This window comes from Orcinus orca, chromosome 11 (assembly GCF_937001465.1).
Source record: "Orcinus orca chromosome 11, mOrcOrc1.1, whole genome shotgun sequence".
Taxonomy (NCBI): domain Eukaryota; kingdom Metazoa; phylum Chordata; class Mammalia; order Artiodactyla; family Delphinidae; genus Orcinus; species Orcinus orca.
Genome location: NC_064569.1, coordinates 6,011,834 through 6,036,336, shown reverse-complemented (window position 1 = coordinate 6,036,336; position 24,503 = coordinate 6,011,834). Strand labels below are relative to the sequence as shown.

At 50.9% G+C, this 24,503-nt stretch overlaps 1 protein-coding gene across 3 annotated transcripts in view; it reads left to right on the top strand.

Annotated features, from left to right (window-relative positions):
* Window positions 1–24,503, top strand: part of ANO2 (anoctamin 2) — a 334,282-nt gene that overhangs the window by 66,240 nt on the left and 243,539 nt on the right. For 2 of the 3 annotated variants that reach the window (XM_033404279.2, XM_033404276.1), the window contains exon 4: window positions 7,140–7,238. The exons of the other annotated variant lie outside the window; for it this stretch is intronic. In XM_033404279.2, coding sequence (XP_033260170.1) covers window positions 7,140–7,238 — 99 coding nt within the window. The remainder of the gene's footprint in view (window positions 1–7,139; window positions 7,239–24,503) is intronic. 3 annotated transcript variants of the gene reach the window in all.

Sequence of the window (24,503 nt, the reverse complement as noted above, 5' to 3'; positions counted from 1 at the left end):
GCTTTTCACCTGGGCTTGAGAAGAGGTTTCCTGGGTGCCAACTGTGGGGAGTACAGTGATGTGCGATGCACAGTTTAAAGACTGTGCTACCAGGTCCAGAGGTCATCTCTTCTGGGCGCCTGTCCATGTTGGTAGCACAGAAGGCCATCCTCCACTTCCAGGAACTTTTGATGACAGCTGTTTCCTTTGACAAAATCATGACAAGAGTGGGTGGCTGAGTTTCCATCGCCGTAGGACCCTGGCTGGGTTGTTCCCAGTCTTTGCTTGGGAAGGAGAAGCCTTTTCTATAAGAGCAGTCTTGCTACTGGTATTTTTTTGGGGGGCGGGGGTGGTCCCTGGGGCAGGGTTCGGTGGGCCTTTGGTCCTGCCCTCCGTCTTTGCTGATCACTCACCCATCCTCCCCTTGGCCTGGGGAGGAGAGGGTTGGAGAGGAGGGCCATCTGGGGCCTCCCGGGAAAGCAGGTTTTCACCTTTTCCTCCTCCAGTTCTTCCCTGCACTTAGTTCCCAGCCACTGTGTCTCTGGGTGGCCCAGGCAGACCCTGCTCCCGGACCATGAGTTGGAGGTTCCTGAAGGAAGTTAAGACTTTGGTCTTAACGATGGCACAGGTAGACCAGGGTGTTCCTCCATGGGGCCGTTGTGAGGACCTTCTCATTTTCTGCTCTGATTTCCTGCTCTCAGGGCTACACCCCACACTCCTCCTTAGTCTGCCCCAGCCACAGTCTCAGTACCGCCTGGTGTAAGTCCTCCAGCTGCGTGGACGTCAACCTCGGTGATCTGAGAACGTGGGAGCCCCTGCGGTTTCGTCTCACCCTCCCCATGGGACCGCATGCCCTTGTCCCTTGCGGGTCCGAGGTGACCCAGGTTGGTGATATCTGGGAGGCGTCTGCCCCCCTTGGTCTGTCTCCGTCATCTCCCTGCCCCCGCCCCACCCCTGGCAGCCCGCTCCGGGCTGCAGCTAGTGTTCTCATGGCAGGCTGGGCCCAGAGCACACGCAGGCGTCCAGGGTCAGCACCGGGCTGGCTTGGCCGGGCTGCGGGGAAGGAGGCTTGTGGAGTATCGGGTTCCAGCGTTTGGCGGGGACTGCCTCCCATTCACTCTCGTCTCTCCGGAGGGGGACGTGATCTGGTGAAGCCACACGCGATCTTTGGAAGACAACGAGACGTGAACCATACGGAAAATCTCACCAGGAGTGCGCGGCCCCCAGTCCCTGACAAGGGCTTTGAGCAGTGGCTGCAGCTCTAGGGAGAGGTGTCTGGGAGCGTGGCTCCCCCCACGCCCAGTCCTCTGTCCCCCATCTACTTAATCTCCCGTGTGTGGGGCATAGAACTGCCCTGGACGGGTTGGGAGCCCCCAGGAACACGTGACGCTATCCCTCACAGGCACCATGGCATGGACCCTGAGGTCTGGAGACCTGGATTCCATTCCTGGCTCTGCTCCTAACTAGCTGCGTGTGCATAACTGAGCCGCTTGGCCCCTGAGCTCCGAGGTCTTCATCTGCTGCTTGAGAAAGATGTGAAGCGTCGCTGGAGGGCTCTTCAACTCCAGCGTCCTTTGGCCAAGTCAGTTCCTCTTCAGAAATGCACCGTGGTCGTCAGCTGACCCCGCTTTGAGCCGTCAGCATGGGGGCGTTGAATGGTACGCGGAAGTCTGATGCCTGGAAGATAAAGAGACCCACGACTTCTACATTTGAAGTGTCCTTTATTCTTCAGAGCATCCCCGATTCTTCTCCTTAAGGTTGCGACACCCTTACGAGCCTATAAGGCAGAGAGGTTCCAGGTACGTCCAGCTCCAGTTCAGTTCAGGCTGTTTTGTGAACACCAGGATGAGCTCATGCTGATGCAGTAGACCTCTAGGGATGGGAGCAGTGCCCTGAAGATGCAGTGAGGACCCCAGGGCTACTGAGAAGAACAGAGGCAACCTCCCGTGAGGTTTTTATATAAGGTTCCCGGTCAGGTGGAAACTTGAACAACTTTAGTTGTGGGCGTAAGACGAAGATTCAGAAATGACACTTAAGGGTAGCCAAGTTTTAGAAATTGGTCACAGGATCTGAACAGAACCAATGAAATCTGTGTGTGTGTATGGAAGTTGTAAGATGTAGTTACCGAGCATTTCCTGTGTGCCAGGTGCACGGTGGCTGCTGAGGGCAAAGCAGTCAGCAGGACAGACGCAGTCTTTGTCTGCATGGAGCTTAGGTCTGGCCAGGAAGCCAGGCATTAGACACCTGCTTACAGTGAGTGCAGGAGTGGTCAGTGCTAGGAAGGAGGGGGATGGGAGCTGTGCAGGTAAGAGGGGGACCACGCAAAACTCGGGGCTCAGGGAAGCCTGCCCCGAGCAGGTTCTGAACTGAGAAGCTGGCTGGACCAGTTGGAAACCAGTGAGAAGGGCTGTGTGTCTGGAGTCCAGGGAGGGTGGGAGGGGCTGGTGCCTTAGAGAACATGCGTGTGATCAGGTCTGCTGTTGGGTCAACTTGAGCGGAGAAGGGAGGAAGGGAGAGACTGGCGGATGAGTTAGGGCCCGGGCTCAAGATGGGGACCTGACTCTGCCTCTTGTGAACTCAGGTTTCTGTTGGTTTACTTAGTGGTGAAGGAAACCAGCTGACACACCTTGAAAGACACTGAAAGAGCTGAGAGTCAGGTGATGGTTGAGGACTATCATCTCCTCTGACCAGAGCACTGACAGCCTCCTCTTGGGTGCTTCCTCCTGATACCCAGGAACCGGAGAAACAGAATTTGTAGGGTTTTATGAACATGGAATCATGGGGAAAAGAGGTATGTAGTTTTGTGAGCTGTTTCAGTTGAGCTGGAGGGACGTTCCTGCCCCATCGTGTATCTCACGTTTGTTAGCCCTGGGGTCGTGCATCCCCAAGATGGAAGGGTTTGTGCTTTCTTAGGGAAACCTTCGCGCACTGGTTCTCCTTTCTCTGATGACCAGAACCAGATCATACGTTTCAGCTCGTTTTACATGAACTTAAATTGTAGTTGCTTGATGAGATTTGGAGCCTCTCCACTCGCCCTGATTACTTAGTTATGAAACCTCTTTTAGGGATGGATTATATGCTCTCATGCCTAATCTCTTATACTTTGTGTTAAATTTTGTGTTGGTTTCGGAAAACAATGCCTTCTGACCGCGTCCTCAAATTCTAGAGCTGAATCATACTTGGAACCCATGGATTTCTTTAGGTCCATGGGACATTCTGAAAATCCTATAGATAAAAAAAACTTCAAGGCAGTAAACAAACCAAGATTTTAATCTAACAGGAACGGTTTTCCCCAAGTCTTTTCTATCAGTTGCAGGAGTTCTGTGAAGACCTACTCTGTGTCCAGCCTGTGCCAGGTGCTTGAGGGACACAAACGAAGTGTCAGGTACTGTCCCTGTAGTCAAGAAGCCGCCATTTTCGTTGAGTAGAGCGAATCCCATCACTGCAGTGGCTGACATCTACTGATGGAGAAACCGAGGCTCCCTTCGTTAAGTGACTTGCCCGATGTCCTACAGCTGTAAAATCCAGGATTCAGATCCTAATCTATTCGAATCCAAATCCCAAGCTCTTTCTGATCCCCTCCCATGCCTAAAGGAATCCAAATCCAAGGTAGGATGGAAGTTAGCTGGGCCTGGAGAACAGGACATTTTGTTTTCCTTTTTAGTTCAATTTATGTTAACTTGCAATTTTTCGATTTCTGGGTTAGTAAAAAGAGCTTCTGCATTTGGTGACGGTTCTGCTGAGGGATTTTCAAGTATTTGTTTGTTTGTTTCCGGGAGACATACATCTCGGTGTTCTTCTTATGAGAGGGTAACAATGTCGCACGGCATGAAAGAAACATGGTGACTAGATGTTAGCACCAGCACAACTGCATTCCAGCTTTTATTTTCCTTTGAAACAAGTTCCATTTGTGCAGAATGGCGAAGCAGCATGCTTTGCTGGAGGGAACGAATGCCCCGACATTGGGGAACAATTTTACATCAGTTTAATACATGGTTGGGCTGCAATCGATAGAGCCTCTATAATCATAGGGGCTAAACAAGGTGGAGTTTTACCTTTCACATAAAAATCCCAGAGACAGCCCAGGGTGGCGGAGGCACTCCGTAGAGTCAGGACCCAACGTCTCTCTTGGTACTTTTCTGGCCTTGACTTTGACCTTGAGGTCTGAGGCACTTGTATTCGTGTTTCAGGCTGTAGATCCAGGGGTAGGGAAGAGGATGAAGGGGCAGAAGTAGGCCCCCGCACTTGCATCTTTGCGGGGGCCTACCAGGAGCTGCTTCACCCCCCCACCTGTACCATATAGGCCAGGAATGAGTGTTATGGTTACACCTAACTTCAAGTGGGATGCAGTCTTCATTCCGGAAGGCCATATGCTTAGTTAAAAAATAAAAGGAGAATGGCTCTCAGGGGACAGCTAGCAGTCTGCCACCAAGGCCACGGGTGGACCCTGGCCCTCCCAACCCCTTTCTCAAACATCTGCAGCCACTTAATGGACATTTGGTACACACTTGAGGCACCGCTTCCAGATAAAGTTAACAAAAAAGGGATTCATCACAATTTAAAAACAAAGATGAAACCAAATATTTAAAAATCAGTAATAGTCACGATTTCATCTTAGTGAGAGGGATGGTACTGTCTGCCATCTTTCACTGAAAACATCATTTCTGGGGCCATGATGGAGAGCTGGGGCTTCAGGTCAGCTTCACAGATGGTTTCTTTTCTTCCTCTTTCTTTTCGCTAAATCAGAAAAGCTAAAATTACCGTTAGAAGTAGCAGCAAGTGATTGATGACTCTGTCTCGTGGTCCTGGTGTTGCGGCCATAGGTGGACAGAGAAATCGGGGCAGTTTCTCAGTGAAAGCTGCTTCCAGGGTTTTGTCGGAACTATGTCCACTTAGGAGCTTGAAGGCTCCGTGTTTCATCTTAGGACTGCCTCTTAGAGTCCTCCCACCCTTTGATTCAATTTTAGTCTAAAAGGCACGTCTTTAAGTTCTGTTGCAGCCCTCGGATGTGGTTTTTAACTATGCACAGTAAATGTCCTGTCTGTCTTTGGGACGAGAGGAGAAAACCACCACGTAGAGCACAGACTGCCTGGATTCGAATACTTTTCAAAATCATACCACCTGTGTAACTTTGGACACATTATTTGAATTTTCCCTGCCTCGATTTCCTAAACAATAAAGTGGAGAGTGATAGTACCCGTGACTATAGTACGAGCCAAAGCACACAACCTCCCTGCCCTGTCCGGGAACACGAGTCACACTCAGTGCAGATGCGTCACAGCGATGGGTATTGTTTTCAGGTATTTGTCAACTCTAGACCATCCGAGACTTTCAGACCACAGTTCAGTCTTCCTGCGAAATCCTGGTTTCTTCTTCATGCTTCTCCCCAAAAGTCCCCGAAGTGGGGGGAGCTCCTGGACGTCTGAATTATTGAAGACATGGTAGAGTGCCTTCAGAGTCAGAGAGACAGTCTTCACTTGCATTACGAGCATCATAAAATGTCTTTTTATCTTATTCATCATCTCAAAAACCCACGTGAGCCCTGTTGTAGACAGTGCACTTTGGTGGGGAAAGCAGTCTTCTCCCTGCTACCTGGTTCTCTGCCTGGCACATGGGGGGATGTGCTCAGATGCCTCCACTGGCATCTTCAGTGCTAAACTGAGACCGAGGGCGTATCGACGGAGACCGTCTGGTCTTTGCAGACGACTTTGCAGAGGACTGTCCCTGCTTTTCTGTGAGCAGCGTCACTCTTGCTGCATGCAGGGTCGGGGCCTCCTCAGTCCTGGCCTCCGTACGGCCTGCTTCACGAGATGCACAGGAAACCAGCAAACCCGCCTTTCCCCCGTAGCGTGGTCTGCGGGGGGCGAATGCGACAAGAAACTGAGAGCGCATCTCTCTGAAGGGCACACTCACTAGGGCCCGCTGCCCACTCCGCCCTCAGCAGCTGTATCCCGATTGTCAGTGGCACTCGGACCTGCATCACATGGGTTTCTGTGACTCCTGGCAGTCGTCGGATGAGGGGTTTTGCCATTGGCTTGTCCTGCGTCCTTTGTGAACAGTGTTTGTAACTCATTTTGCAGGTGGTTTCAGAAGCTTCACGCCAATAATGGGGCTTTTGCCCATTTTTCCTGCTTGTTTTGGTCTTTTTTCATTTAGTGACAAAATGAATTAAAGTGAATTAAAGTGAATTAAAGTGTTGTTGAGGTTTTCTTTGAAGGTGAGAAGAAACCGATGGCTTCATGTTGTCATCTGACCCGTTTTTCTAGCATGCCCTGTGCCCCGGGCCAGATGGGCTGCTGAGTCAGTGAAACCTAATTTTCAGATATTCGTCGCTGTGTTTCCTTTCCTTACTTTCCATTTTTGGGTGAAATCAGTGCACTCACAGAATGACTTGTCCTGGGACCTAGATTCACAGCTGTATTCACACGGAGCCCTGCCCAAGATTTATGTTTATGATATTATACGGAGTTGTGCCGTTTACATGATTAGTTATGTCATTACTTTTAGGCTCAGATGATCCACTTTTGTGATTTGGGCTATGACACAGCGAAATAGTAGAACAAAAATACAAACTTAACAATGAAAATATCTGTATGGAGACAGGTTCCAGACTGTTCACTGAATCCAGCAGAGGTAAACTGACTAACTGCTGTAACTACTAAATATAAAATAGGTGATGAGAATATACTGTTCAGCACAGGGAATTATACCCATTATCCTGTAATAACCGATACTGGAATATAATCTGCGTAAGTACCGAATTGCTATGCTGTGTACCTGAAGCTAACACAATATTATAAATCAGCTATACTTCAATAAAAAAAAAGCGTTAATGGGATTTCTGTGAAAATTATAATTGCTTGCATTGCAAATCTCTGAACACAATTGTTTTAACTCCCCTTTTCCTCTGAAGTCAGCAAAGCTCCAGGGAGCACACTTTGGGAACCTTTCCCTACTCTGGATGAGAGCATTTCTAGACCAGAAGTGGTGAATTGGGGTATGGGTGGGAGGGGGCTGGCCCTGGGTGAGGTATAAAGAGAACAAAACCCAGAAACTGAAGAAACAACAGGTCTGGGCTTCTTGTTTGGGAGAGTTGGGGAATCAGGAATTTAAGCTATGTCTCCTAAGTGTTTCTCTTTCTCCTTCCTCGTCCCTTACAGAGTAAAAGCCAGGGCTCCATCTTTGTCCGGATCCACGCCCCATGGCAAGTGCTGGCCCGAGAGGCGGAATTCTTGAAGATCAAAGTTCCCACCAAGAAAGTATGAGCATGTTTCTTCTGGGTTTGGGGCCTCCCGAGGGCTGGCTGGATGTGTGAATAGCTTCGGGAACAGGGCCAGGTGGGACCTGGGTTCTGCGGAGTTGGAATCACACTTGTCTCCCTGGGGACGCTGAGTTTGGGACAGTGGAGGAGACGAGGAAGAGATGGGAGGGGAGGGGCCGGGCTTGGGAGATCGTGTCACCTCAGAGCACCGCCAGGACGTGCTCCACGAGAAGCTCACGTTGCCCTGGTCCCGCTTCCTGATTTCTCTGTTACAGCCCCCTTCTCCCTCCCTCCCGGCATGGCCAGGCATTTCTTTAGAGCGAGCGCAGCCATGAGCGCAGACTAGCGAGCCTTGCCGACTGGGCAGGCAGCTTGCGGGGGGAATAGCGCCAGGCTTGCCGTGAAGACACCTCTTCTGGTTGTGACTCTGTCACTAAGTTTGGTGTGACCGTGGGTTTCTGTGAAATGGAAGGTTATTTCTCACTCGGGTTGATCAGAGTCACCTGGGGAAAGTGTCCATCGTGCTCATGCCCGGCCCCCACTGGTGATTTAGTTGGCTGGTAAGGAACGAGGCTTTGGCATCAGTATTGTGGGAAAAAATCCCAGGAGGTTTTGATGCACATCTTGTTTGAGAGCCACACATTCAGACGATTTCTGAGGTCCTTTTCAGCCATTGGAGTCTATGTATAACTTAAAAATCCCCCAAGGAATTCCTGGGTGACAGTTTCCTTGCGTAAGAAAATCCAGCAGATACCTCCAAAACTAAAAGAAATGTGTCCACAGAGTCACTCTTCTTTCTTCTTACTAGGTATCTTAGGAGAAAGGGTGGTTATTGACTGATTATTTGAGGCGTCTCTAGAAAGGGCCCTGGAACAGGTGATACTCTAGTTTAACCATAAATGATCTAGAGTTGATCTGTCTCTGTGTCTGACACACACACACACACACACACACACACACACACACACACACACATACACACATCCATCAATAGTTTACTTCCCAAGTGGTGACCTAGCTTTGCAGAGATCACGACTTCATCATTCTTACTGCCGTTTACCATAAATGTTCACCATCCCCGTCATTAACAGAACTACATATTTGCTGCTTTCTACACAACCACTATTACCACCCGCCTTCTCTCATCACCGTCTCCACTATCAGTAGCATGGTTAGAGAGAGCAGAACATTCGGATTAGCATCACTGGCTGTGTGTACACCATCTTCGCTACAGCAGATCTACTGTTCTCATCAGAAATCACTCATCAGATATCGTCATGTGTGATGCTGTGTCACGCACCCCTTATTCAAAAAGGATGAACTCTGTGGGTTCTGCCCTTATAGATCTGTTAAGGTGGATAACACACCCGTGGCAGGAGGACAAATGACTATTGAACAGTGAACAAGCGTGAGCATGAATATTGGCTACAAACACCTTGCCAGTAAAAGGTACATGTTTGGGGGCCACACGCCTGAGTGTCCTGGTTTCACGAGGACCACGCTGTGACCTTCTCCCCTTCAGTTGCACTGCTCAGTTCTCTGTCTCCTGGTTTTTGACCCCTCACTCACAGCACCGCTGTCCTCAGGTGCAGGCACCGTCTTGGCTCTGGACCTCCGCCCCTCCTCTGCTGATGGCGTCCCCATTTGATGGCCACACGACCCAAGTCAGCTATGGACGGAGGCGTCTGCTTCCCTCTGGGGGTGCCCTCACTAACCAACCTTTCCCTTTTCTTTCTCCTGTCTTCCTTCTGCCTTCTATATATATATATATATATATTTTTTTTTTTTCTTCTCCTTTCTCTGGCTTATCTGAATATCTAACGTTCTCTTAATCTCTTCGGTTTGTAACTTGCTTCCTCTGTTTTTATCTGTGCTGGCTGATCCTTGGAAAGAAGGTGAGCAAACTTCAATGCCTCTGCTATTGCTTCTCTCCCCAGGACAGTCCTTTTTGCGGGAAATACAGAGACTTAGAGGAAGTGTGCACCCTTCTCATCTCCGCTCTTTGTCCCTTCTTCTCCTTCGCTGCTCTTCCATCCTTCCTCGCCCTCATGCTTGTCCGTCCCTTCTTCCCTCTCCCTTCCACCTCTCTCCTGTTGCCCTGATGCTGTCTCCTAGCCTCCCTCTCTGTTCTTGGCACATCTGACCACACCTCTCTCTCTGTCACCTCCTCCTCACCTTATTCACAGTCTCAGTCCCCAAGTAGTGCTGGTCACTCTGGTCTCTGCTTGTCCTTCCACAAGCTCATGCCTGCGGGAGCATAGTTTTCCTTATGTGACACATCTGCCCTCAGAGCTCGTGTGCCCCATGCACTAAGCCTATTGGAACTTACCACCTATTGTTTAGGAAGTACCTGCACTTGGATCTGCAGTTGAGGTGACTAGAGCAAGGACGTGGCATGACGCAGCCACCTCTGAGTCGCCTTCCTTCTTTTGCTTTTTTGCATTGCTTTTTTTATCATTTAAATATATTTGACGTATAACCTTGTGTAAATTTTAGGTGTACAACATATTAATTTGATACACTCATAGATTGTGATATGATTGCCACTGTAGCCATAACTAGCCTCTCTGTCATGTTACCTAATTATCCTTTTTAGTGGCTGGAATCACTGAATTCCGGACTCTGAGCAGCTTTGATGGTTATGATACACTATTGCTGTGTATGTTCACTCTGCTGTGCATTCGATCTCTAGGGCTCATTTACTACCTGTTGCAAGTTTGGACCCTTAACTAGCGTCTGTCCTATCCCTCCACCCCCATTGCCTGGTGACCACCATTTTCTCCTTGTTTTAACAAGGTTGGCTTTTTAGATTCCACGTGTAAGTGACGTCATACAGTACTTTTCTTCCCTTGACTCACTCACCTGGTGTAACGTGCTCCAGGTCCAGCCACGGTGCTGCAGATGTCAGGGTTTCCTTCTTTCTCAGGGCTGAGTGATATTCCATGATATGCATGTGTGTGTGTGTACTTATATATGTAATATGATCTTCCTTATGCATTCACCTGTTGTCGGACCCTTCGGTTGTTTCTTCCTCTCCTTCCCTTTTATTTTGGAGGCATAGGGTGGTAGACACTGCATCAGTCGACTCCTCAGAAGACTGGGCTTCTAGCCTGGGTTCTGCACTCACCTGCTGTGTGATTTGGGTATGTCACCTCATCTTCCGGAGCCTCAGTTTCCTCATCTGTGATGTGGGCATAGTGACAGCTGCCCTGTTTTTCTTAGAAGGTTGTTGTAAGAATCCAGTTCTTGACTATGGAAACACAGGAGTTTATTACCGTGTCTGTGTTCTCAAACATTTATGTGTGTATTCTCAATTCCTAGTTCCCCAGTCACCTTCCCTCCTGACGGAATAGGCAGCCAACACTGATGGAGCTCCCAGAGGAAGGGAGTCTGTGGAGAGACCCTGAAGGGCTCAGAAACCATCAGAGCCCCCAGAGTCTACAGCCCAGGGCACAACAGGAAGAAGGCACACACCCCGACATCCCAGCACGGATTAAATACTGTGTCAAGTAGCAGCCCATTAGCACAGCACAGCACAGATTCTGTCTGGGAAAATGCTGGTCCAGGGAGCAAAGCCAGGTGGTGGCCCTGATGAGCATCAGATGTAACGGAAGGAACTTTTAGGCCCCGGACTCCACACAGGTGGACTGTTCTGGCATCCTCTGCGGGCTCAGCCGCAGGGCCCCAGATCTCCTTTGTACTCACAGACCGCAGCAGCTTGTGACTGACCTCCCAGGGGGTGTTGTAACCACGAGAGGAGGATATAACTTGGTATGCCGGGTGGGGTGCCAATTCCAGGGGCGGGTTAGACCCAGTTCCTGGGGTGAGAAAGCAGCATGGTGGTGAGGACGAGACGGGGCAGTCTGCAGGGCTAGCGCTGAGTCCAGTGGTGTTTTCCCCTCTTTTTAATGGGCCTGGGAAGTGACTACAATGGGAGTAAACCACATTCGCAGACAGCCACGTCCTGGCAGCAGGGGTGGGTGGGGAGGAAGACTGAGGCATGGGGTGGGGTCGGTCAACATCCTCCATTCTGGTGGAGGCCGATGGAGGTTTGGATCATAACTCAGTAGGGTCCGGAGAGACCGGGAAGATGGGGAGGAAATCACAACATCAAGATCTCCAACCTGGACGAATCCACAGTAATGCGTCCAGGGACACGGAGTCCTGAGCACAGATATTAACCGTGGGCGGTGGTGGGGGAGTCTTGGAAGGAAGCCTTTGTTTTCCAAAAACAACAACAGAAGAGCCAGTATTTTGTGAGGGACACTCGGCATCCTTGCACAGGAAGGGGGCAGGAAGGCCTGGCCTTTGGCCCTGAGCAACCTGGGACGGTTTGAAATGGATGCTTTCTCACCTCTGTTCTTTACCAGGGTGGTCAACATCTATGTTGATTTATCACTGACTTTTTTATATATACGAACGAGCACCCCGCCTCCGGGAGAATTGATGGGGACGAGGTAACAGAGTCCGTTCTGGTCATATTAACAAAAGCGTGTTCATCCAGCCAGAGTCCACTAATTTCGGAAGAAGGGACATGCCTGGGATGGGTGGAAATCACTTTTGTCCAGTCTGTCAAAGTTTTCGTAGCTTTGTTGATAGAATGATTGATATTACAGGGGTCACGTTTGCTGTCCCCAGGAGCCTGTGAGGACTTTAGCTTACGAGTTCTTCGCATGCACGTAGATGCTGTTCACCTCCAGCCAGTGGTACCTTTATAGGAACGCGGGCTCAGAGCTCCCCTTATCTCCCAAACAGGAGTAATGCGTGCTGTGGAGGGCTGCCGTAAGGAGAAGTGGAGGCCTGTCGCAGAGGCGTAGCCTGTCTTACTACTGTTTTCGGTATTGTCATTCGCGTGTGATGTGTGTAGGGCGCACAGCTGGCCCGGATCGGGACTGCTCCTCCCTGCTACTTCTCTTCCCAGCAGCATCTGCAGTGTTGGGTCCAGTTCCTGAAATCTGCCCAGGCAGCCAGCAGCCCAGACGGGGACTCGCCGTAGGGGCAGGAATAGGTGGCCTCTGGGCTGCGTGCTGGAGGACTCCTGTTTCATAGGGCGTGGGTCCTTGGGGCATCGGTAAACATAATGGCTCCAAGTGCGAGGTCTGCGGCGCGGTCACGGGGAAAGCCAACAGGAAGACTGCTCAGGCCCCACAGCACAGAGACGAGAGCTCAAAGGCGCCCGTTTCAAAGGGTAGAGACAGCCGGTGGGACAAGTGGAGACCTTGCTCTCCCTCCATGAATCTGGGTTATGTGATTCACATCTCAGCCTATTTCCCCAAATAGGACTTGAGATAGATTACGACCAAAAGCATAAATACAAATGGATCATTTTGAAAGGGGAAAAATAAAAAGAATCATTAATTTGGGGGGAAGTGGGAAGTGCAGGGGAAATAATGATCATAGAAATAAGAAAATAAGGGCGATGGATGCAAGTGAGACAAATACATTCTGAGCTTCCTGGTAGCCAAGGCAGAAATGACTACGGTTTACGTAATCTGCAGAAATAAGCATCTGTTTGGTAAAAGGAGGCGAACTTTTTCCTGTTGCTAAAGCTTAATTTTATGTAAAGGACATGAACAATATAAGGGACATATTTTCAGTAAATACGAGTTTTATATAAGGTGCTGGAATGTTCTTCCTATGGCCATTTCTTAAACCGATTCTGGGCAAAAACTGAGGGTGTCGTGTTTAACTGTAGTTCAGGAAAGGTTGTACTACCAAGTTATGTAGGTAGATTTCTGCTGCACTAACTCAATTCAGGGATAAAGCTTAGAGCAGAAATGCCATTCAGACTTTAATTCTCTCCGTGGAATCCATGTTTTGAAATATTTTTTTAATCTACTAAACTGCATTTATTAAGGAATAATTTATCTTCTCATTTCCATGAACTGAAAACATACAGAACTGCCGTTAAGCATTTTCTGATGAGTGTGAGAAAATCATTGTTACCACGTTGGACTAATATAATTCCAGTTAAAAAGCAGAGAAACGTGACATTTTAGTTAGCTCGAGTGGCCCCTTAGGAGGAAAACATTAATTCCATTAAGCTTTGTAAATTATTGGAAGTTGTTCTCAGTAACCTATTACTGGCTTTCTAGACATTCTGATCTGGTAACCATGACTTTTGCAAAAGTTGCGCGGGAAGACCCTCCCCCAGATTCTGGTGCCCACCCAGCTTCAGGGACCACTCAGCCAGGCCAGGACTCGAGCGCCTCTGCCTTCTCAGTTATCCAGAGGTGAGGCTTGGATTAGTAAGGTTTCTCTAGAGAAACAGAACTAACAGGATATGTGTATGTACATATATTATATATATATTTATTATGAGGAATTGGCCCAGGAGAGTATGCAGGCTGGGAGGTCCCATGGTCTGCTGCTGGCAAAGGTGGAGCCCCAGGAGAGCTGACGATGTAAGTTCCAGTCCAAATGCCAGTAGGCTCGCACCCAAGAAGAGCCAGTGTTTCGGTTTGAATCTGAAGGCAGGGAAAGGCTGATGTCCAGGTCAGCAGGCAGAAGGAGTCCCCTCTTACTTGCAGGAAGGTCAGGCTTTTTATTCTGTTCATGTCTTCAGCTGATTGGATGAGGCCCACCCACATTGCAGAGGGCCGTCTTTTTCATTCAGTCTACCCATTCAGATGGTAATCTCATCGGAAAACACCCTCAAAGACACACCCAAAAGAACGTTCAACCCAATGTCTAGGCATCCCTGTGGCCCAGTCAAGCTGACACGTGAAATTAGCCATCGCAAGGCTTGTACTTTTTAAAATTTAATTTAATATTTTTTTGACTGTGTTGGGTCTTCATTGCTGCACGCGGGCTTTCTCTAGTTGCAGTGAGCGGGGGCTACTCTTCTTTCCGGTGCACGGGCTTCTCATTGCGGTGGCTTCTCTAGTTGCAGAGCACGGGCTCTAGGCTCGCAGGCTCTAGAGCAGAGGCTCAGTCGTTGTGGCACACGGGCTTAGTTGCTCTGCAGCATATGGGATCTTCCTGGACCAGGGCTTGAACCTGTGTCCCCTGCATTGGCAGGAGGATTCTTAACCACTGTGCCACCAGGGAAGCCCAAGGCTTGTACTTTTAAGGTCTGTAATCCTCTTTGTAGTGGGTTGAGTAGTGGTGTCCAAAAAAAACATGTCACCGTCCTAAGCCTGGAATTTGTGAATTTGATCTTATTTGGAAAAAGAGTCTTTGCAGATATAATTAGTTAAGGATCTCGAGAAGAGATCATCCTGGACTTCGTGGGGGGACTCAATTCCAGTGACAGGTGTCGTTATAAGAGAGATTTGAGACGCACAAACACAGGGGGAGAAGGCCGTGTGAAGACAGAGGCAGAGACTGGAGCGACGTGGCCCTGAGCCGAGGAATGCCTGGGGCCCTCAGAGGCCGGGAGAGGCAAGGAGGCCTTTTCCCTCAGAGCCTCTGGAGGGAGCACAGCCCTGCCGGAATCTCGATTTCAGACTTACGGCTTCCACGGCTGTGAGGAAGTAGAATTCTGTTGTTTGAAGCCACCCCGTTTGTGGCGGTTTCTTATGGCAGCCGTGGGGAACGATTACAGCGTTCCTCTGGGCAGGAGAACAATAAGTAGACAGGCCTGGACCTGGTTCTCTGACAGGCTTGTTGGCTTGCTCTGCATCCCAAGAATCCACTTCGCATCTTCTGAGATTGCTTGAAACAGGCTTGCTCACTTCTTGATGCTGGGTTTTGAGGGTGTTTAGAGGAGTCTTTGTACAAGCGTCCTTCTGCATCTCCTTGGATGTCTCACGTTCCGTCCTGCTTTGATGAGATTGGAGAGTCTAGGCAAGGCTCAATTTAGCACGGATTGTGGAGGGACACTCACTGGGGCTAAGAAGAGCTGATTGTTCAGTTCAACAACTGTTTTTCCATTTATAGTTCTGTTTCTAAGGATGATTGTTGGTTCAAGTGAAAACTTCTGCCTTGGTAAGAGGTATCTGTAAATAAGGATGTTAGCATGTTTTAAAGCTTGAAACATTTCATAATTCTTACCTTTGACTTTGAGGAGAAAGGTTCATAAAACCAGTCTCGATGATCCATCAGTGATCAATCAGAACAAAATATCTGAAAATGAAAAATCTTGTAACCATAGATATAAGTTGATAAATAGATAATTAAATGAATTGAGTAAATAGATAATTAAATGAAATGAATTAAATATAGCGAATGCTTCCTGTGTGCTGTGTGCTTTGGTAAGAACCTTACGTGCATTATTTGTTTTTATCCTCACAACAGCAGCGTGAAGTAGGTACTAGCCTTAGCCCCATTTTATAGATGAGGAAACTGAGGCTCAGACAGTTTAATAAACTTATCTGAGGTCACACAGCTTCAAGGAGGTAGATCGAGGACTGAAACTCGTTTTGTCTGACTCCAAAGCCATGCTCCTACCCTCTCACTTTAGTGAAGAATCTATACCTGGGCTGGAGGTGGCATGGTCTCAAAGTGTATTACTGTAGAATGATAGCCTTTTGTTTAAAAAAATTTCCATGGTCTAACAAACTGTAGAAACACTAATATTAAAATTTATTTGACCAATTAAAAGTTCTAAAAGCCCTGCAGTAAAGGAAATGGTTCAGCCCTTTTCCTGCTGAATGCCTCTTAGTATCTTGGGAAACCAGTGGTCTGCAGAATGTACTCTGCAATAATCCTAGGCTGGAGGGAACCAGAGCTGTAGCTGTTCACACTGGTGAGTTGTGGGTGGGACCTCCCCTTGCTGTCACTGCCTGTCCCGAGCATTTGTTTTCAATAGCGATGGAGCCGAGAGGCTTGGGTTTACATTTGATATCTTTATGGGCTTTTTGGTACCCGCTCTTTGATTGCCATTTAGATAGGCTGGAAAGAGCGCAGAACACGTTGACTTACACTTTTTTGTTTTCTGTGATGCTTCTTCTCTTCAAAATTCAGAAAAAAATTAATCGGTGCCACTTCCATGCCGTTGTCTCCCTGCGGAACCCGAGATGGCTCCCGGCCAACTTGCGGACATGCGCTCAGGCCTGGCAAGACCGCAGGCCCCGGGCTGTTAGCAGACAGGCCTGACTCAGGGCTCACCTACAGTGATGCCAAAAATAGGAAAACGTGTACTGGGAAATGAACTTGAATTTTTTTTTTTTTTTTTTTTTTTTGTGGTATGCGGGCCTCTCACTGCTGTGGCCTCTTCCGTGGCGGAGCACAGGCTCCGGACGCGCAGGCTCAGCGGCCATGGCTCACGGGCCCAGCTGCTCCGCGGCACGTGGGATCCTCCCGGACCGGGGCACAAACCCGTGTCCCCTGCATCGGCAGGCGGACCCTCAACCACTGCGCCACCAGGCAAGCCCTGAACTTGAATTTTTAAAATTAACTTGTTTTTAGGCTCGTGGTTGAAAAAAAATTGAAAGAGAAGTGGTGCTTTTCCTTTTGAAAGCCTCAAGTCATGTCCAGCTGAACTGGGGCAGCTCCTGCCAGATGGGCTGGCTGGGACCTGGACCCTGGGCCCTGTGCAGGTGGCGCTGAGAGCAGAGGGCAGTGGATAGAATTTGTCATCCAATGTTGGGCCCTTCTGAGGGTGAGAGAGCTACTAATAATCCCGCCAGGACAGCAGTGGTAAGCCAGCACTGTGCTGAGTAACTGGGCTCTTCAGTAGGAGATGTGGGAGTGGGGGGCCTGGCTTGGCCCCGCCAGGACAGCAGTGGTGAGCCAGCACTGTGCTGAGTAACTGGGCTCTTCAGTAGGAGATGTGGGAGTGGGTGGCCTGGCTTGGCCCCGCCAGGACAGCAGTGGTAAAGCCAGCACTGTGCTGAGTAACTGGGCTCTTCAGTAGGAGATGTGGGAGTGGGGGGCCTGGCTTGGCCCCGCCAGGACAGCAGTGGTAAGCCAGCACTGTGCTGAGTAACTGGGCTCTTCAGTAGGAGATGTGGGAGTGGGGGGCCTGGCTTGGTCGTGGCTGCCTCTGTGGGTGGATGGGAGGGGCCTGCAGGAGGAGAGGGGGAGACAGGAGGAGGAGGCAGTCAGCTTCTGGTACCTGGAGCTCACAGCAGAATTCTTCTTACCCAGGAAGAACTGGCCTCAGTGATGTGCTGGTGCATAACGGCTCTTGAGATCTGACACATTTTCAGAAACTTTGCAGGCTGGTCTTTGCACCATTGATGATTGAAATTGGCCACGGTGGGCGTATTTACACCACGGAAATCAGTGAAGGTTCCGAATCAGCCACTCGACCCTCCACACTCAGGTGGTGGGTAAGCGTTTACCAGCTTACAGTGGATCAGAGCCCCAAGAGTGGGGACAGGGTGCACAGTCAGAGTGCCACCATGGACTAGAGCTGTCCTGTGCGGGGACAGGCCGGAACCCGAGGGTGTCGTGTGATCCCTGCCATGGATATTAAAGGGCTACTGGTCAGAGAGGGGCCGGGAATGACAGTGTCTCCGCAGGGCCTCTAAACGGATGCCGTGTCTGTCACCTCTGACACAGAAAGGAACTTCCCGGCACTGCCCACTTCGGCACTCCGCCCCAGGCACACCGGTCCTCCAAGATACCAAGCCTGTTTCCCTCTCAGCGCCTTTTGCTTGCCCCTCCCTCTGCCTGGGGACCTCCAGATAGCGCAGGACGCGTTCTCCCACCACAACGGGGTCTCTGCCTGCACAGACATCCCTGACCGTCCTATGTGAAGCGGACCTCTGTCTCTCTCCATCCTCCTCCTCTTGTTCTTTTCTTTCTAACACTCAGCGCTGCTGGATACTGAGTAGCATGTTTGGGTCTTTGTTTGATTGTCCCTGTCGGCACTACACTGGAAGCTCCAGGAGGGCAGGGCGGCTTCACCCTGTCGGCAGCACCTAGAACGGGGCCTGGTACAGAGCAAGCACTAAATCAGCATTTGTTAATGAATGAACGAACGGGTCGCACGTACCAGGCCTGATTCATTGGTGGTGGCTTGCTGGAGAGTGATGCCTCAGGGCTGTCTGTAAGGTCGGGGGAGATAGCGCCATGGTACACGTGCCATAGCGGCCGTCCCTGATCTGGGTCCTCAGTAGCCCCTTCAGTTACCCAAAGCATTTAGGAAGAGTCTGACTATACCCGGAATGGCTGTGTATAAGGGGTCCTAGCCCTTTGAAAGGTCACATTTTTCATCCACCCATCCATCCATCCATCCACCCAGTGAATAGTTATTGAGTATCACTATGTCTGAGATAGTCTGCAGGTGATGCAGTGGTGACTACAGCTGGTCCTGGCCCATGTGGCTTCTGCGTGGGGAGGATTCAGAAGTCGAGTAGCTGTTGATGAGCTTGGAGGCACCAACAGAAGAAAAAGAGCAGGACAGACAAAGAGCCAACCAGAGGAGACCAGTTTCGATGGGGGCCAGGGTGCAAGAAGGGGCCATCTGAACTGAGACCAGAGGGCTGGCTAGGCGTTTACCAGGTTGGGGGGCAGGTGAGAACCTTCCTGGGTGAGGGAAGGGCATGTCCTCCAGCCCCGAGGTAAGAAAACCCTGGCCTGTGCGGGGAACTGGGAGGAGGCGAGGCCAGTGCGTGCGGCGTGGAGACTGCGGTGTGGGGGGTAGGGCGGGGTGACGCTGAGCCTCTGGAAGGAGGCAGGAGGCATGGCTCAGAGGGGGCTTGTCAGCCATGTAAGTAGTTGGGAGTTCTCCCACATTTTAAAAGTCAGCAAACATTCATTCACGTGTAGAAGACATACTGAAACAGAATTAAAAACCGTAAGTGAATCCGGAGTCAGACCTCAGAGAATGCATTTTGTGACTATGTCACTGGCTGCATTCGGCGAGGCCGTGGATGGGAAATGGACCCGTAGGCACTGGTGGGGATGGAGGGACTGATGAGCTCCTGTTCTTGGTGTGCCCGCAGAGGCTCCTTTGGGCTCCAGTTTGCAGCTGAGCTTAGTGGCTCCTGGTGCTGCTTGCGTTTGGATTGGTGGGCGGTTAACGCTCGCTCGCGTGGGTAACTGGGCTTGTGCACGGAGCTCCTCGGATCCGGGTTCGGTGCGTGCACGTCTGCGCGCATCCCTCCCTCCGCCTGTCCCGTCAGGCGCCAACGGGGCGTGAGAACAGCGGACCTCTTCTGCTGCGCCTTTAGCTTCTCTTCCTCATAACTTCTTTAGTCCGGAGGCGCCCACCCGGGTCCAGCTTGCAGAGGCACCTTCCACAGTTTGGCTTCCCTGTGTGTCTGAGCCTTTTGAAATGAAAGGTGAGCAGGTGATCATCTTCAGCTCAGTCAACCCTCAGTTACCCAGTGACCAGAGGTGCAGAGGAGCGCACAGAAACGTTGAAAGGAGAAGACAGTCTGGATTCGTGTCTGTTGGGCCGTGGGGTGTAAGCGGACACACGTGCTCACAGCTGGCTTGCTCTCCACCTTTAGGCCTGGTGCTGCTTTTCCTGCTGACTTTTCCTACGAGTTGCAGAAAGAGGCCCTCTTAGATCACTGCAGATGAGGGACTCATGGATAATCAAGATTATTTTATTTAGATCGCATATGGTTATTCCCTTCCCTTGATGTCTCGGGGGGGGGGTCATTGGATCTCCTAGTGTTTGCGTGACTTCGGGTATGCTAGTAAAACTTTCTGTGCCTGTTTCTCTACCTGTAAAATGGGGACAGCAGCCTGTATCTGTCCACGATAGACAATCACTACAGCCTCAGTTCCTTGCATCCTGGGAAGGAACATGATTCCAGTGCAGGAAGGAAACAAATTAGCCCTGAGACCACACTGCCGTGCCCCTCTGGAGGGGAGAGGCTGAGGGAGACGGGGGAAGAAAGAAGAAAAGAAGGCCTTTCGGTAAACCTCTTAGCTTGTGACAGTGAAGCCAAAGCAGACTTTTATGAGAACCACATTTGAGCCCTGGAATAAAGAATAAGAGCAACATACTTTAAAAATTATTTATGATTTTAAGCACATGAAAGGCGTATCGTGTACCCGGGGAGGGCGTAATGGGGAACAGCTGGCGAACATGTGTCTTGCCATTTCTGAGGATGTTCCTTGTTCTCCACTGTCCAAGAATAACAGTAATAACGATGCTTCTGCTGATTGTATTAACAATACTGAAGAGTGTCGGGGCGCCTTTTGTGGACCCTGCGGAACACGGGGGAAGAGCCAGGCTGCCGAGCTTGGCGGGGGCTGAGAGGGAGCTCCGGCCTTCCGCCTTCTCGGGGACCACGCAGCCCTTCCAAGGATCCGAGGTTTAAGCAGAGAGGCTGGATAGGGGAGTCAGGAAACCTGGGTTCTGAGGCCTGGTTTCACCCGACGCTGGCAGCTCCCCGCCCCTCTGAGTCTCCGTTTCCCTGTCTGTAACGTAGCGAGGCCGATGCTGCTGGGTGGGCCTGTGGGATTCCAGGGTGAGCGTCCTGCGTGTGGAGGGGGCATCCTCGTCGCCATGCTGCTTCAGCTTCTGGTACAATCAACCAGTCACCCCCCAGGCTCAGCGCCTGGCACCCAGGAGGTGCCCGGACGTGTCTGTGCTGAGAATTAATGTGTCTTTTTCATTAAATGTCTAAAGCCAAAGAAGGTCGCACTTGGACGGTACTTTCAAAGCCGTTTGGTCAGGTTCTGTCTTTTGTGATTTGTGACGTGGGTCTGGAGCGGGGCTCAGCCTCGGGCTAATTATCCCCCCTGGTGAGCGGACCCCAGGACTCTACCCAGCGCCCCTCGAATGGTGAGCTTTCCGTCCTGGCCGGTGGGGACAGGGGCCGTTCCCAACCCTTGCAGATGGGTTTTCTCCAGCGTCCGGCAGCTTCCTTGCACCCCGCCGCCCAGTGCCCCAAGAGGACTGCCTGCAGGGTTCTTCGCGAAGCTCTCTCCCCTTGGCTGCGCTGTCCTGGGAGCTCTGGTTGCCCTGGTCTCCCCAGACCTACAGCTAAGGCTGCTCGGCCCGGGGTGTGTGTGGGCCTCCACCTGCTTCCCCTTCCTGCCCCTCAGCCCTGGACCTCTCTCTAGGCAGTGAGCTGGAGCGATCCCAGGAGTCACCATTTTCATTTCCTGTCTCTCAGGAACTCGTTACTGCTTAATCAATGTCCAGTATCTTGAAAACTGCTTTCTTAGTCTGTTCGGGCTGCGCTAACAAAACCACAGACTCAGGAGGCGTGTACACGACAGAACTTCCACAGTTCTTCTGGAGGCTGGAAGTCTGAGACCAGGGTACCAGCCTGGTTGGGCGAGAGCCCCCTTCCTGGTTCATAGCGGCACTTTCTCGCTGTGTCCTCACATGGCGGAAGGGGCTGGGAGCTCTCTGGAGTCTCTTTTATAATGGCACCAATCGCATTCACAGGGGCACCACCCTCATGACCTGATCACCTCTCCCAAAGGCCCCACTGTGCAATAGCCATCACGCTGGGCATCAGGATTCAGGATATGAATTTTGCGGGGACGCAAACATTCCGACCAGAGCAACCATTATTTCATGTTTTTTTTTTTTTCTCTCGGTGTTTTGGTTGGTTCAGGTAGGATAAATCTGGTCCCTGTTACTCCGTCCTTGTGGGAAGTGGAAGTTCCCCAATTCTCTCTTTAGAGATGAAGAATCTGAGAGGGAGAGCCACTTGCCCAGAGTCATACAGCTCGTTAGCGTCAGCAAGGACCAGGACCCAGGTCATTTGCTCCGTAGACATTAGTGTGCTCCTCTCGTGTGCACAGGGCATGCTCCCTGCTCCCCAGATGCCCACCGTCTGTTGGGGAGACAGACGCGTGAACCACAAGTTAGAGATGAGTGTGGCAAACGTTATGACACAGGTATTCGTTCACAGGCTGCTAAGGAAGGATGGCAGCAGGAGAGTGGCTAAGGAGGGTTTCCTGGGAAAGCTGGTACTTGAGCCCAGTGGAGGAGAAGGAGGGTAGTTCAGGTGGAGAGGGAGGGGAGAAGTTCCAGGAATAGGTACGACACGTGCAAAGGCACAGAGGCAGGAGGCAGGTCCTCTGTCCTCCAAGCTTAGCGTCCACGGTAGCGTGCCTGGGGCCGCCCGCCATGTTTGACTGTGGGCGTGGGCCGTTGTGTCTGCCCGGGTGTGTGTGTAGGGCCTCCGTCAGGGCTGTGGGGTGGAGGTCGCCTTGACGGTTCTGCTGGGACTCTGGCCTTTTGCACCGTTTACATTGTTCCTGGAGGTAAATGATGCTGTTTGTAGGGCTTTGGAGCACCCCTCCCCCCATCAGGGAATAGTCAGGATTTATCCTGGTCCCATCCCTGGTCCCTCCAGAAACATGCCACAGGCCCCACTCCCCTTAGCTCGCTTCTCTAGGGAGTTCTGCCAGACCCACTGCTAGGAGGAGGTTCAAGACCAGCTCGGAGGCGCTCAGCTGACCGTCTTCCAGGACAAGGCCCTGGGGCAGGTGCTGGTCGTTAATCCGCATGGATGGAATACAGGCCCTCCTGGCCTCTGCCGGCACTGGGCAACCCCGTGCGCCCTTGCAGCTGGTGCCGACAGGCCCGGAGACCTTTCGGCCGGCCGGTGGCTTTGGGCTGTGGCTTTCTTCTCCATCCTGGTTTCCCTCTACCAGGGCCTGTTACCTGACGACTGTTCTGTCCCTGGCCTGGGCTCCTGCAGCGGCAGCAACTGCTGTCATCCGTGCTGGGTCCCCAGAGACTTATCATTCGTTCGTTCGTTTAACCATAGGGGATGGTTGGACGGTGTCCTGCCTTCGTGGAGACTGTTTGGTGGGGAGGCTGGACATGAATCAAATAGTTATTCAAATAAATGTAAAATCGCAACTACGATAAGTGCTGTGAAGGCGAGGAATTGGGGCCTCGAAATGCTGTGAAGATGGGGCCTGACCTTGTCTGGAAGCCAGGGAAGACTTCCCCCAGGAAGTGACGATTGAGTGAGAACTCAAGTGTGAACACAGGTTGGTGAGCGGGAGGGAGAAGGCGAAGGGTGTAGAGTACTAAAAATGCTGCCCGAGGCTGGTGGCTGGGTGCAGTGAGCAGGGGACCGCGGGGCAAGGAGAAGGTGGAGACTTCTACGGGACCCCCCAGGCTGCGTGGAGAATTTTGGTTTTTATCATAAGAGCAATGGGTGATGGTTGAAGCCTTTTCCGCAGGGAGGTGACATGATCAGAGTTTTGCTTCAGAAACATCACTCTGGCTCCAACGTGGAGATCGAATTAGAGGTGGACAAAAGTGGGGTTGCCAGATAAAATACAGCGTGCCTAGTTAAACCCAAAGTTCAAATAAACAATGAATACTTTGTTTAGTATCAACATAAGTATGTCCTAAATACTGCAGCGGACATACTTAGACAAAAAAATTATTGTGGCTCTAGTATAATTTTTTTTATGTGAGGATGCCCTCCGGTTGTCTTTTTTAATGAAAAAATTGTTTCATTAAAAGTTAAAATTTATTGTTTACCTCCAATGCACATTTAACCGGACTTCTTGCATTTCTATTTGTTAAATCTGGCAGCCCTAAGCAAGAGAGGTGGGAAGCCACTTATTGCTGTAGTTGAAGCCTCCTTAGACTAGGAAACCAGAGGTGGACATGGGGAAAGTGGACAGAGGAGAAACACCCTCGGTCGGTCCAAGTCTGTCGTTCCAAGGCATCTAGGATGCAGAGCCAGTCAGCTTCCCTCCTGCTCTGAAACTGGAATTGCCACGCACGTGCCCTTTAAAGACGCATGGTTACGGGTATGGTGAACACGCTGCAGGACACGTGCCCGGTTGGAACCTGCCCTAAATGACCCGTGAGATGTGTTGGGATACGGTGAACGGGTCATCTTTCTGCCCCTGTCCCTCCAGGCCCAACGATGCCCCAGAGGTGAGCTCTTTGCATCTAGGTGACCGATGGCAGGAGGGTCAGAGCTTTATAACAGTAGGGGCAGTAGAGTAAGGTGCACACTGTTTTCCCCCGATGTTCACTCACGTCGCGGCAGAGGAAGAGTAGAGTGAAGCCGCCAAGGTCGCAGGCTCTGCCACGAGGTTCCGAGGCTCCAGCACTTATTATCTGGTGGACACTCTCTGTGTGATCTCGACTGAGATTCTTAACCCCTCTCGTTTTTTTTTTTTTGCGGTACACGGGCCTCTCACTGTTGTGGCCTCTCCCGTTGCGGAGCACAGGCTCCGGACGCGCAGGCTCAGCGGCCGTGGCTCACGGGCCCAGCCGCTCCGCGGCATGTGGGATCTTCCCAGAGTGGGGCACGAACCCGTGTCCCCTGCATCGGCAGGCGGACTCTCAGCCACTGCGCCACCAGGGAAGCCCAACCCCTCTCGGTTTTTAGAGGCACGTCTTTAAGATCAGTGCTGATGTACATCAAGCCAGGTGCATAGGAGATGCTTAGAAATGGTCTGTGCTCCCAGAAGT